The sequence below is a fragment of the Prionailurus bengalensis genome, chromosome D1 (assembly GCF_016509475.1).
Source record: "Prionailurus bengalensis isolate Pbe53 chromosome D1, Fcat_Pben_1.1_paternal_pri, whole genome shotgun sequence".
NCBI lineage: Eukaryota > Metazoa > Chordata > Mammalia > Carnivora > Felidae > Prionailurus > Prionailurus bengalensis.
Window position 1 is genome coordinate 4,041,748 of NC_057346.1, and position 17,592 is coordinate 4,059,339.

Genomic DNA, 17,592 nt, shown 5'->3' on the forward strand with positions numbered 1-17,592 from the left:
ACAAATGAACATACAGTTCCCAAGGAAGAACATGAGGAAAAACATGTATGCTTATAGAGGGAAGTTTGACTATGCCACATTCATATCCTGTAACTTGAAGGTGATCAGAGTTCGTAGGGTGAGCGTAACGCTAAAGACCTCGTAATAGTACTAGATGTATAACGTGGACTCTGCCATACGGTGTTTTTTTCCCCCGCATATTTTCATAATGGCCGTTAGAGTAACAATTACCCCATCCTTCATTCTGACGCCTCTGAAATATATGGTGACAACCCCAAGGTTCCAGAGTCCATCCATTTTCTCACCTGATGTCATTTTGCTTGATAAAGAATTTTAATAAGTTACCCAAAGTTAAATAACAATAGCACATGATCTTGTATGGGTTCAGGCTCATTCTTGGTCTCCACTTTCCTTCCTGTCTCACGGAATTCAATCAATTGTCTGGTATTTGATCTGTTTTATGGGAGCCAGTCACTGTCTCTGAAATTATGCCAAAGGGTAACTAGGAACTGACTCTAAACTCAGTTAACTACATGGCAGTCTCATAAAAGACAAAGGAGTTCAAGTAAGAAAAGATTGTATCAGATGTCATAGAGATGAAAAGGAAACAAATCCAACAACTCCTCCATACCAAGCACATGTATACGAGTATATTTTCCCCAAGGAATCCTTGATGCTGGTGTTACTGTCTCCACCCGCACAGGTGATTCTCCTGAAACTCAGGTGAGGTAGGCGCCTGTCGTTCTCGCATCCCAAGTCCATGCTCCTTCTATTGTGCTGCCTTGTTTCTCTCCAGAGACACCAGGAGTCCTAGTTACATGGAGGTACATTGAGGGAGGAAAATCCCATCTTTTCCCTACTGTGATATCCTATTTGGAAAAAATAAAGCAAGTACATAGTTTCCGATAATACCCCATCTCCCCAACTTTCCTAACCTTCCCTTTTAATATCCCCTTAGGGTTTGTTTTCCTTTTTTTGCAATAATTCTTGTTAACACCAGATTCAGTACGGCCCCAAACATGGTGTTGGCCTGCACCAGGAACATCAGGGAAATGGGTTGAGAAGACCACAGCATGCCTCTGTGTTTTTAAGGAGCTCCAGGGGCACCCCATACACTCTCCCTGATTCACTACAGCTGCTGAGTACTGCCCAAGCAAAGCCCTTCCATGAATTCCTCTGCTCTAAGCCAGCCTTCCGTTGGAGCTCTGACAAAACAGACTGAGAAGGGCAGACACTTTTGTCCCCCTTACACAGTGAACGTTCATTCCCCTTTGGCTTAATCCTTAAAATAAATGTTAAACTGGATTCAATGAACGCCCCAGTATATCAGACAGTTGGTAGTGTCTTGTGAGACCTGAGGAAAGGGTTGGCCAGAACTGAACTTGACTGTAATACAAGACCATGTTCTATTATTGTTTAACTTTGGGTATTTCTCCCCTAGGAGGAGGACAGAGGAGAACTAACCAGCTCCAGGACCAAGGTAAGAGGGGAGTTTTCTTTCAAAAGAATGGGTTCCATCCATTTGAAGGAAACCCCTCCCCCACCTGTTTTTCAATCCCTTTTTCTTTATACATTTATATTTTTTAACCCACGCATTAGGAAATCAGCTTGCCACCTGTGCATAACAGTCACTTGAACATCCCCTTACAAATGTGATAGCAGGGAAAACTAGTCATATCTAGTTATACACGAATGCATTTATGTTTTTCATCATCATCAAGTATCAGTGCTAGTCTTCCACTAAGGATCAATCTCTTGCATAGGCCTTAGGAAGTTACCATCGGCTGTTCATTTCTCTATGTGTAGAATACAGATAGGAACTGTTCTTCAAGCTGTCATGAGTAATGGGGTTACAGAAATATCGAAATGAAAATCCAAAGGATTTCTATAGAAAAAATAGTATTCTTAAGAATTTTTTACTAAAATAAGCAGCTGATAGAATTTAGATGGTATATAATTTGGAATTGGCTCAGGCTAGATTTTGGGTGTGCAGGCAGTGTAGATTTAATGAGATGTTTAAGGTACCATATGAAAACTGGATAGAAAAATGAGGAAGGGGAGCTGATACTGTCTTGAGCAGTGTTTCTTCATGCTTCTAGAGACTTTCGGGCCTTGGGTATCACTTCTAAGTGGTTTCCATTGTTATCTCTCACGTTCTATGTTGCTGTCCTTGGAAATCATCAGTATTCCTTGTCTTTGGTACTGTTTTCGCCTTGGTCCTTCCAAGGGGGAAGAAATCCAAGGCGAGAAACAAGTGAGAGAATTTAATTGCATCCAGAATTTGAGATATCGGAAGAAAGGTAGAACTTTGGGCTCATGAAAGGACAGCTTCTGTCTTCCTGGCCCTCTCTTGTGTGACTCCAGTAGATTTTAGGGAAGCTTGAGGATCAGACAATGGACATACCTGAGGCTTGAGAAGAAAGGGAGCTCAGAAAGGAGAGGAAATGCAGGAAGAATGAGAATTCAGGCGATTTGTTGCCAACAGATAGTTGTCATTCAGAAACAGTTCTGGCTGTTTCCTTACAAGAGGGTTCAGAAGCTCGGCATCACCTTCAACTTGGATCGTTGGGGCTTTTTAATGAAAGAAAATCACTTCAGACGGTATATTTTTGTTAGAGATTGTTTTCTTCTGAGCAGGAACCTCAGTAGTCATGTGATTAGGAACGTCCATGAGAAGGCACATGTGAAATAGCAACTTGATTTTAACTTGATTTAACGCAAACTATTTTTTGTAGCCGACAGCATCGCAGTGGTCACCAACCAGATACAGAAACCTAAGCGCTCGGCTTTCTGCAGATATTTCATTTTGTCGTCAGACGTCAGATAGAACCTAGTTTTTACTTTCCCGCTCACTGACTCCCCTAAGGAAAAGCACAGGGTATATTTGAGGCTCATTATTCATTCCTGAACTTTAAGATGCCTGATGTATGGCTTGCCTAAGCCGTGACACAAAGAAGGAATATTACCTTATTGTTACAATATCATGTAGTGGACCAGTTATGTATTAGAATTTGATATCCACCCTGACACTAGTTGTGTCAGGCATATTTGTTGTATAATTTGAATTTTATGAAATGCTCCACGGTAAGCCCATTCGGGGAAAGCATTGGTGCTGGTTCTGTGGTGGTTCTTTTAGGCAAACTGCCCTGGAGATGAATCACCGTTATTGATTTGTTGTGTTTTGTTGCTTTGTAAACAGAATAGTATTGATCTCCTATCTACCAGTTACATGCAGTTTCTTAGGTACATTAAAAGTAGCGAACGGAAATGGTAGCTTAAGAAGTTGCCCAAGTACTGCTGAGGAGCAAGTAACCAAAAGGCCACGTGCTGTGGTCTAGTGTGAACACCACTAGAGGCAAATGTAGGCGAAACTATCTGAAGAATTTAAACTTTTTGGCGTTTTCGCGCTTAAATTGTTTAATACAAGTAAATTAGAGGATACCTTTCTGTTTTGAAATCTGGTTGTGAGCCCTGTTGCTCTCAAAGATAAGCAGCTTTGTGCTTCACTTAGAATGGCATCAACTTAAAATTTTTAAAGACACGGAGGCTTAGAATTCGTAGGGTTGGGCTATTGTTAGAGAGCAACAGAAAAAGCACCTGCCTTTCAACGGTAGGTTCACACAGCGTCCCCTCCAGTGCTGATTACCTTAGAATCCCTTCTTGTCCAAGACCTGTTTTTGTCAGTCTCCCTTTTCTGGTTATGCTCTTTTCCCACTTAACCAAAACCCAAGCCAAAAGTTAGGGTAGATGAAACAGGAGTGATTACAAGACATTTCAAGCTATATATTTCAACTTCTGACTAAACAATAGTCTGTCGTGAAGGAATCTGGTGCTGTAAATGAAAGAAAATTTGGAACTTTATTTTTTTCTTTTAAGAGCTTGGTGGGAAAGTTAAAATATTTGTAGGTAAAGGTTTACTAGACATATTTAGTGAATTAAATACATAAATACACAGTAAAATAAATCTTAATCAAGTTAAACCAGACAGAGTTGGCATTTGATAATCTGTTGATGAGAAATGTAATTCTTAAAATAAAGTACTGAATTATTCTGTTCTCAGTAGTATGTTTAGTAACAGAAGAATTTTCTAAAAGTGACATGTTTTATTTGCTACACTTAAATAGATTAGTACTGAATTACAAAAATGCCATTATCTGGGATTTTTATCTTAGAGTTTCATTGGAAATGTCTGATTTCGCTTCATATTCACAACAAGCTTGTATTTGATTTTATCGTTTAGTATTTTTTCCTTGCCCAGCTACACAGATCGAGCTGGTAACCCCTTCATTTTAACACTCTTTAATGTCACTGAAATATTACCTTAGATCATTTTGTTTATATGATGGACAAAATTGTTTGCCATTATTCATAAAAATAGCTAGAGTAATTGTTATGTCCCTTTTGCCAATATTTAGCAGACAGTTTGGGAGCCTTTTGCTTTATCTGTTTTGTTTTAAAACCCTCTCCATACCACGTCTTTCCCAAATCCATTAGGTTTCATGGTCAAAGGAACTCCCTTTTATGGTTCAGCACAGTCTTCTTTCATTTGAACAGGCTGCTTGAAAAGTAGCACCTTAAATTAATCCCTGAGTGTAGGGATTACACCCACTGTGGTTCTTGCCCTGCCTTGGGGGTGAATATGGTATAAAGTCCCACAGTCACTGTCCTCCATGGAGAAAAACTGTGCCAAGATAACACGGTACAGTAGTGTATGACTCAGAGCAAGTGTGAGTGCTCCAGACAATAGAAAACTTGAAGGAGATAGAGTCCAGAGTATCTGGGATGGACCTCATAAAGGTTCAGGTGTACTAGGTGATAAATACTAGTTGAATGAATAAGTCTAGGAGTGATGACTGGAAAATGGTAAGGACTTTAGAAAAGCTGGGGTGGGGGGAAAAAAGAAATGTCTGGTGAAGGTTCTGTCATGAGATTGGAATCAACTGTGAGTAAAATATTTGGGGGACTTTCAGGAAACTAGCCTGGCTGGAGGCAGAGAAGGTCTATTTGGGGAATTAGGGTGGTTAAGAGACCAGGCTTCTGTGTTAGAAGGATCCAGGTTCTAATCCCGCCTATACCAGTTACTAGCCATGTGGCTTCAATAAGGATTCAGGGAAAATATGGAGAACTTGGGACAGAGTCTGGCCCAATCAAATATAATTAAATTATACTTTAAAGGTATATATAAGCTGAATTGTTAGGAAGCCTTGAATGTCAGGAAAAAAAAATAGAATAGTATCCTTGGAGGCAGTCATGAGTCAGTAAGGGTTTTTGACAAAGCACAGTGAATAAGCAGAGAAGCATGGCCGTTCTGAGTCTGGGTAGCTCAGAACAGACTGAGACAATCTGTGGATCTTGTTTCAGGTAATAAAGGCTTTCCCTGAGGTAATAACAGTATAATAAGAATGAAAATATAAATTTGGGAGACACCTTTTCAGGAAAAAAAAAAGTTCTTAATGGATAATTAGCTGTAAGAAAGGAGAGGAAATGAAAATTCAAAGAGGAGATTGAGTTTCTGTGATGGAGCTTCGCTATTCATTGTTTTTACATTTCTCCATCTTCTGTGAAACAGTTTCTTTATGATGCTGTCCTTGGGATCCAACATTACCTGTCCTGAAAGATCAGAACTTAAATCTCTAGGAACCTAGTATGTATCGAACTAGACCCGTCTTATTCCAACCTTAAGAGAGAAAAAGGGTTACCATCTAATCACATCAAGTGATTTTACGTAAAGGTTATGGGTACGGCTTTTTAAAGAAGGTCATCTACGCTTCTTCCTTCTTGCATATTTAGGAAGGATCAATTTCAGTTGATAAGACCTCATGCTTTTGAAGCTTTATCTCAGCTCCAAAAATACTTAGCCAGAAGGGACAGAAGTTGTAGCAAATATATCAGTCAAGTCTCCACCAAGGATCACCCCCAGGAAGCCTGACAAACAGGAAAAAGAAAATTTCCATTGGAGAACCACAATAGGGATGAATAAATAGTTTAGCTACACAGGAACGGATACCAACAGAAGGAAAGTTATCCTTGTACTGTGGGAAAGAGCACTGGACCAGGAGACAGGAGACCTGCATCCCAGCTGGGCCTTGGTGAGCAACTCACCTAACTTTCATTAGACCCCACTGACCACAACTGTAAGATGAGAAGGTTTGAGACAACCTCTTAATTTTTTTGACCCCCCCCCAAAAAAAAAAACAAAACTGCTAGGATTCTAGTTCTTTAAAGCAATTGCTGGAAGTTTTGAAAAATCAGCGAAGGCAAGAAAAGGGAAATGCGATTGTTTAGAATTCTGGAAATCATCTAAAGAGAATAAGGAGGGTGGTCTAAGAGATGAAGGAACCCAAAGTCAGGGATGAAGCAGAGGCCACACAGCAAATTGTGGGCCACGCAAGGCATCTGTGTGAAAAGCCAAGTACTGCTGAACAGCTCGCACATGGCGAATGGTGACAGCCACCAGCTCTCCCATTTTTGAAATTTTACTTTAATAATAATCACACCTAAACAAGTGAATGATATTCGGAGACAACCCAAAGCACATCACAGTCTGCAGGTAGCTATGGTCTCCTCTTGAAACAAAGCCCTCTTTTGTATGATGCAATCACAGATAATGATAACAGAAACAGTGTGGCTTGGGGTGTGGAACTTAGCCCGTATCCTCTCCAACAGCACCCCAAGACCACCACAAATAAAAGTTACATTATTTGCTATGAATAATTAACATTTTCTCCATATCACGGAAGGGTAACCGGAAGTTTCTTTCAACAGTTTGTATTTTTAATTTTTATTAATATAACATACTTATATATGTTATATATATACATAATATAGCATACTTAACATATATATGAATATAACATAGTCTTTATGAAGCCCCACACATGAAGTGCTTGCAGAATAATTCCAAATTCAGGCTAGTATGGTGGAAGTTCCTTCCCACCAAATCACAGTCTAAAACCTCCTCTCTATGAAAATTCTGGAGCAACCATCGGTCATAGAAATATTTTTATTCCCTTCCCTTAATAGACATACTTGAAAGTAGTCAATTAATGTAAAATAAGTGTTACTCGAATCTGGAACAGATACTTCTTATCTGTGTTCATGATCGCCTTTCCAAGGTCTGTGGATCCCCAGTCTCTGATTTTGTATGCTTGTTCATTTGTCCTGAGAAAGTATCCATAGCCTGCACGACTTCTAAAAGAGGTCCCTGACCCAGAGGAAGGTGGAAAGTTCTACTCTGTGACCTAAAATTGACAAAATCATGAAACTAAACCACATGAAATATTTGTAACGATTACATTTTTAAAAATTTAACACCAAAAATAGAATTAAAATTTTCATTTATCATAATCTCTAGCTAGTGCTCTAAGTTACTGGCAGGCATCCTCACAAAAATCACAACGTTGTCTTCAACGAATCACGTTCCTCAGACCCAGTCCTGAAATAGAAATTAGTCATGCAAATTCCAAAGAACACACAATTTAGAGACAATTTCTGGAATCTAACGCAGTATCTACTCAATTTATTTAGTTGTCTTTGACTCACTTGGAGTGTGAAATGTCAGAGGACTGTATACATAAGTTAACCGCGTATGTGTCATCCAAAATCCAACACAAGGACAGTAAATCCTTCCTTACCAAAGTGGTGTCCAAATGTTAATGATACATCATGTTGGGTCTGAGTTGTCTTTCCACTTAAAAAAATGTTCCCTCCCAATTTTGAGATTAAATTATGAGTTGGTTGGTGCCATTTTAGCAAATCTTACCTGTCAATGTGTGAGCAAAGTGGGATGAGAACTTACTATCTTTTCTAAAAACATTTGCATATATATGCAGAGCAATTTCAGCCCAAATTCTACCTTTGGAAATAAGTGCACAAATCCAGTGAAGCGAAAAGAGCCATGTGCTTGTTTACGGGAAGGAGTAGTTTGGAAAGAATGGTAATAGCAGCTACAAGTTAAATTGAAAACTTAGTGGAGCATTGATAATGCTAAGACCTGGTTGCTCTTCAGCCCTTCAACAGCTGAGAAAGGGTAGAATTGTGGACACCAGTGCCTTTCCTGAGAAGCAGACATACTTAGTTCTTACCTCCTTATCATCTGACAACCTATTGATTTTTATTTACTTATTCTGTTTTCTTGGTTGATAGCATAGTTCTTTCAATGACTTTATACAAAGATCTGGAGTTGTTGTTGTAACTCCTCAGTTTTGTGGCTGATTTTTCCCCAACCCCGTTAAGTGAGGGGATGTTGCTAATTACACCCCAAAAGTAAAATCCCATATGATATGTGCTCCTCTCTACCTATCTCATCTTATTCTATGGGATAGACTTTGCTGTATGTCACCCTTGTGACAACAGTGGCATTGCCACCCTCATTTAAATAATAGAACCAAAAGTCTACGCAGAGTCTTATTTCATTTTTTTTTAAGGGTATTTATTTTTGAGAGAGAGAGAGAGACAGAGCATGAACAGGGGAGGGTCAGAGAGAGAGGGAGACACAGAATCAGAAGCAGGCTCCAGGCTCTGAGCTGTCAGCACAGAGCCTGACGCGGGGCTCGAACCCATGAACTGTGAGATCATGACCTGAGCTGAAGTCGGATGCTCACCTGACTGAGCCACCCAGGCACCCCAGTGCAGAGTTGATTGTTATTCATTTTTCATGAAATTACTCTTTTCTTAGTAGAGTCGTCCTGGAAATGTTTCTGCATATATTTATCTGCTGCATAACAAAGCTTAAATCCAATGAGTTTTCCAATCTAGAATTTTAGTTTAATTTCAAGAAAGAGATACAGTAAATATGTGCTATGTTGAAAGATTTTTTTTTTTCATTTAAGAAAAAAAAACCTCCATAAAATGAAAAGGACTTTGTTCTTAGAATCTCTACTACTACTTGTTTGGGGGAAAACGTAGTTGCCAGCCATGAAAACTCTTTTACTAAAAACAGAAGTATATCCATATTTTTTTAATGGCCCACTTAGCAGGATGCCAGTGTACTCACAGTGACATCTTTTTAATGAAGCCTAAGGGGAAGAGCTCACCTTGTCTCTGCAGATATGTGTGTGAGACAGCCAGTCTCTGCAGACCACAGAGAGTTCTATTAACCTCCTGCAGATCCTATCTGAGGGGGTGTGCCCGCTAATCTGTGTGTTACTCATCCTTCTCAGCCGGACCCCTCCCCCTCAGATGAGACAGAATCTTGGTGGAAGCCAAGTGCATCACATGCCCTCCAGCCTGTGGCTAGAGGACAGAACCAAGTGGACCAAAGCAAACCACAGCATCAGGAGCAGTGTTTTTCTGATGTCCTTAATAATAACTCCTGAAGTCCACCATTTCCCCATTTCTGTTGTTTTTGGACCCAAAATAGAATGTATATTTTGGTTTGCATAAAGCAATTCTTGTAGGCATTAGATTATAAAATAATATAACATTGTAAAATAATCGAGAAGGTTTTGCTGTTTGTTTTTACTGATTAATAAAGTATCACTTTATTGTAGAAAATGGGGGGTGGGTGGAGAAGGATAAAAAGCAAAATGCAATCCAAATTGACCATAATCCCTACATCCAGAGATAGCTCTTTGCTGTATTTTTTCTAATACTTGTCTATTAATGTCTCTCTCTATAAATATATATATATATATATTTTATTCTTAAAGTCATAGTGAACATACAAATTTCTTTTTTCACTTAACATTATACTGTAATTATTTTTCCGTGTTGTTAAAAACTTTTAATGGTTGTAAAAAATTCAGTCATAAGACCAATTGGTGCTTATGAATAAATACCACCATCATCTCAGGAGCTTTGTAAAAATGTAGATATGCTGCCCGCCCCCCCCCCCCGCCCCAATTCAGAGGAATCTGATACCACAATGTCAGGCCTGATCATCTGTATTTGTAGTAGTGATTCTATACCCAGATCAAGCTTGAGAATCACCGTTATACCCCCAAATCTACTTAATCCTCCCCTCCTCTGGGGCGTGTACATTGCTTTCAATGTTTTGCTACAGAAATATACTATGAGATTTATTCAGCCCCTTTATCAGCATTGTTGATAAACTTACTAGAATTGATACCTCAAAGGAGAATTCTTATTAACCAATTACATTACTATTAATCAATTAATGTTATTATCAACATTATCAATAATTTCCAAGAACAGGAATTGTTTTCAAGCTTTTATTGTATAAAATCATCTTATTTCCCTCTTAGTTTTTAAATTCTCTCATCAGTGGTTTAGGACGCACATCTTATAAAATCCCTGACCATACTGAACATCATCTTTACTTTTATCTTTCCTGACATGAGTGGCCAAGAATTGAATTAGCAAAGAATTGTCTGAATTCACATCAGCTTAATTCCAGGTTAAGTTGAATTATTTTTGTATGGTTTGTATGTCTTTCTGCATAAATCATCTACCAATGATTTTAAAGGGATTTTGCTGATTTTAAAGGGATTTTCTTATCTGTTTACATAATATCTTATGGATTTACACAATTTTTAGTTTTTTTAAAGTATATTAAGATTTGTGGTGACGGACTATAAAAGCCGTGTCCTAGCATCATTCAGGGAAATATTTTGGACATTTGAACACCTGATATTTAAATTTGGTAGAGAGTTTAGGGGCCCCTGGCAGCTCATTCGGTGGAGTGTGTGACTCTTGGTCTCAGGATTGTAAGTTCAAGTCCCACATTGGGTGTAGAGATTACTAAAAATGAAATGTCAAAACATAGAGAAAGAGAGAGAGAGGTTGGTATGAAGAGACCATTCTGGTTAAGAGAGCACAAGCCTAAAGGTGACAGGACTTTCTCATGTGTGTATCATTAATAGATCCTTTCCTATACGAATAATGAAACACCAGCAAAATTACACAGCAGGTTAGACAAATAGACTGTCCATACATCATTGATCTCATCACCGACAAGGAAATATCCATCCTATTAAGTAAAATGGGGTTGAGTTTGTTTTAACCAGATTAGATATGATGTTGCCAACTATTTATTCTACAAACTGCTTATGCCTTAAATATCCTGTGTACAGATATTGACTAAGTCTAGGGCTTACATATCAGTCCTTTACAGTAGTATTCTTATACCCAGGAAATCATAAAAAATACTTTCCTAAACTTAAACTTTAAAATTGTTCTTATTAGGTAAATATTTTGTCAGATGTAAATTTTGAAACCTCACTGACAGAAAAATTATAACAAATACGGTCCAGAAGTAAATGTAATGAGTAAGGCATAAATTAAGCATAAAAGCATGTCCAAACCTGTAGAATTTAATGATAGATTATTTATGGAAGGGTGCAATGAGAGATAGATGTCTTAGCCTGAATTTAAGCGTGCTTTTAACAGGAAAATCTTACTGTTCCCTGGATGAATTTTCCCAATATTACTAGACGGGAGAGGTTTGGGTTTGTCGGTTCCTGTCGCAAGGCTTTTGTTCTGTGTGGTGTTTCCGTGAGAGTCTGATGAACAAAAATGGGTCCCAGATGCTAGGGCAGTGAGCTGAGGGTTTTCATAATCTGCAGCTCAACTGAAGGAAATTTCAGGAGTGAAAACCTTGGGAAGTTTTCCTGAGGTCCTAGAGTTTGGCTACGTGAGCATTTTCATTCCTCCCTGCATCAAGTCCCCCATCATCTCAGTCTTATTAAACAGGCTGTTTGGAGAAGGGTTTTTCTTAAGTAGAATTCCCCTGAGGTATTCAAGGCAAGAAGTCAGTTGCCTGAGTCCTACTTCAGTCTATAAACAGGTCATTGCCAACACACCTGGGCTATCGATTGTGGTTTACACATCCAGCAAGACTGTGGTCACTTACTGTTTCTTCTTTTAAATGGAAACAATCCATTCATTTGAGTTTACATGTAAAAGCTGCATTTTACAGAATCAAAGGAATCATTAATGTAAGGAATAGCCCACAACCTTTTTCTTCTATGTCTTATCATCTTGACAGACCACTATTTCAGCTTCTCTGAAGTTTAATCAGGACAAGACTATCCCGTATCATTAATATATGTTTCTGACATTGATTTTCAAATCTGTGTCTGAAAGGTATGAAGGCGGTGGCAAAGCAACCATAAAACATGCTGCCACAAGGATCTGCTTTCTCAGTCGCTCATTCATCCCACTACTTAGGATTTCCTTAAGTTTGCTTACAATTACTCCTTCAGGGTTCCCTTTTCTCTTGCCGAGATTAAAAAAAAAAAAAAAACTTTTAAATCTATTCTAGCACCAGTGAGTGACGTCATTTTATGTATTTTTTAAGTCATTTGACGATGCTCATTATTAATAATGTGTAAAGGCAATGTGTTCCATAAATGAGGTAGGACAGATATTCAAACGGTCCTTACATATGTGGTGAATGCTGCAGTTTAAATGACAATCTAAGGAGGCTGCTAGACCTATGTGGTTATACGAAGAAATTGCATCTGTAGTCAGACACTTGTAGAACACAGGCAGTTTGAATATGCAAAGCAATCTTGAATCCATAAAGACTTCTTTCTGAATATTAATTATAAGTTACCTTCTATGCATCATTAAAGATAAGTAAATTTGCATATCATAGTGTTAAGTGGACTTTGTCAAGGGACCACATGTTTCTGGAAGGAAAACATGTGGATCGGCTGTGAACTGGGCAGTGACTTACCTACTGGTCACCTGTATTACATTAACCAAATACAGATGTACATACACACACATACGGATAGCAGTGTGAAACTAAACTGGTTTTACATGGCCTGTTAGATGATATTAGAAAGACAATGTCATAGAATAATTTTGCGGAAAACTTTATTCCAGACAGTTTTCTCAACGTGAAGCTTTTTTTCCTTATCCATTCCTTTATTTTGCTTTTTGTTTTCTCCTGTGCTGTGGAACTGTCTTTGGATATGGCTAATATAACCCTGTTAAATAACCCTCTCATGAAATGACTTCAGTTTTATCAAAGGAATGGTCTAAACCAACATATACAATTATGGGGATACGACTTCAATAAAATAAATATGATATGAATGTTTAAGAGTAAAATAAAGTGGATTATAAAAATAATTTTCTCCAAAACAAAAAAGTTTAGTAGTTCAGTTTAAATCATTGGAAGACAAATTTAATTTGTTGTAGACACAAAATAAATTAAAATTACTTTCTTCCCCCCCCCCCCCCAAATTTTTTAATAGGTCTCTCTTTCTTCACTGAATATTCATTCCTTCTTAAATTTCAGTCTGGTCTATTTGGTGATTAAACCAACCACCTGACAGTGTCCACTTTAGGAAGTGTATTAATTATTTTACACCAGTAGTGTGGCACTTACTGGGGAATGTGGGAACAGCTGATTATTTACTTCGCATTTTGTAAATGGTAGTCTCCCTCTCAAGAAGTTAGTAGTACCCTCAAAGTGTATGGTTTACTCACGGGAAATGTCTATTCTCCAAGTGGATCAGACTGTCCCAACCCTGGAAAATGAACATTGTTTACGTGAAATAAACCCTTTTTAAGAAAACAAACACTTCAATAGGCTGATAGTGGTGAAATACATGATACTTTATACTAGTCCACAAAACGATATTTCACTTGCAAATCAATTTTCAAGTGCTGTTCATTAATATGCGGTTGTTTTGTTTTATTTGTAATTCATCTGGTATTAAGTAATCCCCAAACTCAGAATTCATCAAAGAGCATAACCCAAATGCTCAGTCTATAAAGCCACTCTTTTGCTTTAACAGAAATGTCATTAAATGCTGGGAAAACCTCTTGAAAGAGATAATGTCTCATTTAAAAACTATAACTTGAAAGCAAGTAAGAAACCAAGTACCTGGGAAGCAAAAGCCCATGACACATCTGTAATCCCTTTGGAAAATCTTTTCTATCTGCTCCCTCATTCCCCGATAGAGATACCCACAGAGGCAGTCGAATCTCAAGTGTTTGTGTGCAAAGTCCACATCACATGCAGGAGGACTTCCTGGGGTTTCATTACTTAATGTCAACAGTCAAATTGGCTGTGGGATCCTGGTTTCTAAAGAGCATCCAAAGCCTTTAAGAATCAGCACAAAATTCAAATGTAAGATCTTTTCCCAAAGGTCTCCCGCTAGCTTTCTCTTGAATATCCCCTGACTTGTAGCCCAGGTAACATGCAAATCCAGATTCAGGGGCCAACGAATAGAACAAACTAAGCTCACACAGACTATAAAGGGAATAATAAGTAAGCCTTTTCTTGGTTGTCAGGACAAAGTGGCTGCCATTTTGATCTGTTCATGCTGTGATGTTTCTCTTTCTGGGGATGAATTTTCATTTCAGTCTCTTTTTGGTTGTTGACCTTCTTAGAGGCAGAGGAATTTTAGACACCATTCTTTCTCAGTTACTAGTAAATTCAAGTTTATTGCTGTTTTGCAAAAGAAAACGAAAAAGAAATCTCTTGTCGCTGGTCTGACAACAAATGAAGTCTGAGCTTGAACAGCACATGTTTGATCCCCTCTGAAATTAGTTACAATCGCCCTTGGTTTGGACTCCAGTGGAAGGGGGGGGGGGTGCAGGATGGCAAAATGAGAGGTTTATTTAGCGTCTGGGAGAAGCTTATAAAAGAGCTTACGTCCTCATTCCTGCTAACATCTTAACAGCTGTGCAGTTTCTTACAAAATATCTTTTATCGTTTCAAGAAATGCTGTTAACCTGGCAGTTTTAAAACTGAATGAACAAGGCCTGTTGGACAAATTGAAAAACAAATGGTGGTACGACAAAGGAGAGTGTGGCAGCGGGGGCGGTGACTCCAAGGTCAGCCTCAATGTCACCACAAGCGGGTAAACAGTATGTACAGTAACAGGTGCATCTGCTGGGAGACGGGGTTTGGGTCTCTGGACACGGCCAGAAATGGCGAGTCAAGTCCCTTTGAAACCTAAGTATGCAATTACTGTCAAAGCAAAAATATTTGCAACTGGAACCAATTTGGGGACACGCTCAGCAGCCTAACCGAAATAGTCACCACCCGGCTCTGGCTTCAAAGAGGTTATGGAGCAGACGCTGTAGTCCTGTGCACCTCATCTTACAAAGCAGGGAGGGATCAAGTCTTGAAAAGGACAATTTAGTGAAGGGAGCAGGGTGAACACAGAGGGTAAGCCTGTGTGCTTCCTTCACCACTGAAAGTCTAGACCTTCTACAAAGCGTGTGTAAGTAATAGCAATAGCTTGCCTCCATAGAATACTTTCCAGGAGGTCATTGCTCCACCCAGAACCCTCATGTTTCCATTAAATATCAAGGTCATAACAAGTCAAGGATAGGCACGTGAACTAGACTTTTTTGGCCTCCCGTAAGTAGGTGAAATTACGAAATGATCAGGCTACAAAAACAAGTCCCGCTCAGTTCTGTCTTCACTACCTCCGTGGCATATTTCCAGCTTTCTTTCCTAAGTGGTGTCTAAAGAGAAAAAAGGTATGCCAGCAGCAGAAATTATCAACTCGTGTGTCAGAACCTTCTTCACTATGTACTGACTTAAAGAAACCAATCCAGAGGTGGGAATATTCTGACTGAATTTTCTCTTCTTACATACTTTCAATTGGCACGTAAGAAGCTCGAAAATTTTAAAGTACGCACTCCTGTCTTTCTTTTAAAATCTAGAGAATTGCCCAAAACGGGAAGTCTTGCTTGTCTTGCTTCTTGACTAGGGTATCAATGCCCTCGATTGGCCACCCAACCCCCAGAACAATGCTCTGTTTTCAGAGAGTGCCTGCTCGGATGGCTAGTAACCTCATTCTCTGCCAATGCCGCTAACTTCCCCGTCTTTCTGGATCAGAAAAGACTTTCAAATCTAGCTCCTTTGTCTCTGCCCATCTAATCCCCAGCCCTGTAGCAGGAAGAGGGAGATTAAACTTTGTCAAGTGACTATTCTAGCCACAGAGAGGCATCTGGACCCAGCCTTGATCACCCATTTCCTGGTCCAGGGAAAGAATCCTTCCGGAGAGAAAGAGCAGAAAGGTAGGAGAATCCTGGGGACATCTCTGGGATGGTTGGTTACCCGGCAAGATTCCTCCACACCATATGTTTACTCAAGGAACATCAATTCTTTTTATATTTTGGGGCCCCAACTTGATAGCTTCCATAAAAACCTAAGTAAATGAATACACATATGCAGAGGAAATTATTTCAAGTTGCACAAAGAACTATCTTTCCTTGCAAATTAGAAGTGTAAGAAAATGTAATCTGATAGCACCAAAAATGAAAAGCAAAGATATTCTAGTCCATCAGAAAAATGTTGCTCCCAAAGGTTTAGTTTTTTGTTTTGTTTTGTTTTTACTCTCCAATGGAAGTATCACACTGCTTCACAAGTAAAACTTTCTACAAAAATGAATAACAAAGTCCTATTTTAGTGTCCATGAAAAAGTCTTTCCAGAGAAAAATAAGCAGAACAGAAACGCATGCATAATGGGAAAATCCATTTAGTAAAAGTTACGTCCGTTTATTGAGATAAGAGTTTGGAGAGCTCAGTTGGATTTTTATGTTTGTATACCACACAGTGGACATTAAATAAATGTTTGTTGTCAAAAAATACATATAAATCTAACCTTTTAGTTTCCAAAATCACACTGCTGTTCCCACAGGTAGGCAATACATTACTTTCACCATACAGGAACTGCAAAGTGATATTCTAAAACATCACTTCAAATCTTATCAAAGTGTTGTAAAAATTAACATAAAATGTTCCCCCCAAATGCTGTCACAGTTTGTTTTGTTTTCCCTCAGGAATTTTGTTCTCGGCCTGAAAACATTGGCAGCAGGCTGTATACTGATACAACGTTTATCACCCAGTGAGTAGGGGGTTACAGTCTCAATGTTAATAACGCCCTACTCTGACCTTGAAATGTAACGTGATTTTTTAAACGCCCCTGACCTAACTTAGGCCAGAACAAATGACCAGGAGACAGCTGCTTTTTCGTTTTTGTTTTGTACCTTCTGCCGGTGACCGGTTTCCTTTTCAAAGTGACCTCGTTCCTCCCGTGTAGCCCGATCTTCCTCAGAGGAGGCAGAATGAGAAGTGCCCAGGTGGGGAGTCAAGCTGGTTCCGAAGCCTGGGCTGCATGGGCTGCACGCCCAGCCAAAGCAGAAGCGACAAGTAAATGAGCCCCTTGAGTGCAGGAGGGAATGTGCCCATTCAGAGGGCTCAGCACAGGTAGGCAGAATCCACGCTTCTCGGATTTTCAGATACAGGCTCTTGATAGGAGAAAACTCGGTTTTCTAGTAGTGGTTCACCTGAAGGCGGAAAACCTTAGACCACCCCCCTTGGAGGGGGGACCACCCCACTTGGAGGAGACAAGTGACCCACCTGTCATTTGCAGGATTATAACCACGGAGGACCTCTCCCGCCTTCCATTAAGGAGCAAATTATTAATCTTCTGCTTTCACTGGGCCATGTGCCAGTAGCTGTGGGGAAGAGAGAGAATTAGCACTGTCTTTTGTCTCAAGGAACTTAGCATTTAATATTACCCACACCCGGGACCTTTTAGAGTCTCTGTGGCACCTTGTACTCACACCCTATGGCTGCGAAATAATTAGCCTCCCCACTCACCTGATGGCCCTTCCCAGAGCAGGAAGTCCTGATCCTGCAGCCTCAACCCA

General features: G+C 39.3%; 1 protein-coding gene across 8 annotated transcripts in view; it reads left to right on the forward strand.

Annotated features, from left to right (window-relative positions):
* The window catches only part of GRIA4 (glutamate ionotropic receptor AMPA type subunit 4), a 480,512-nt gene that overhangs the window by 451,872 nt on the left and 11,048 nt on the right, over positions 1 to 17,592 (forward strand). For 2 of the 8 annotated variants that reach the window (XM_043579210.1, XM_043579208.1), the window contains exon 15: positions 14,643 to 14,757. The exons of 4 other annotated variants lie outside the window; for them this stretch is intronic. In XM_043579210.1, coding sequence (XP_043435145.1) covers positions 14,643 to 14,757 — 115 coding nt within the window. Of the gene's footprint in view, positions 1 to 1,441; positions 6,201 to 14,642; positions 14,758 to 17,592 lie in introns of those variants that run through there. 2 more of the 8 variants (XM_043579214.1, XM_043579213.1) reach the window with 2 other exon arrangements.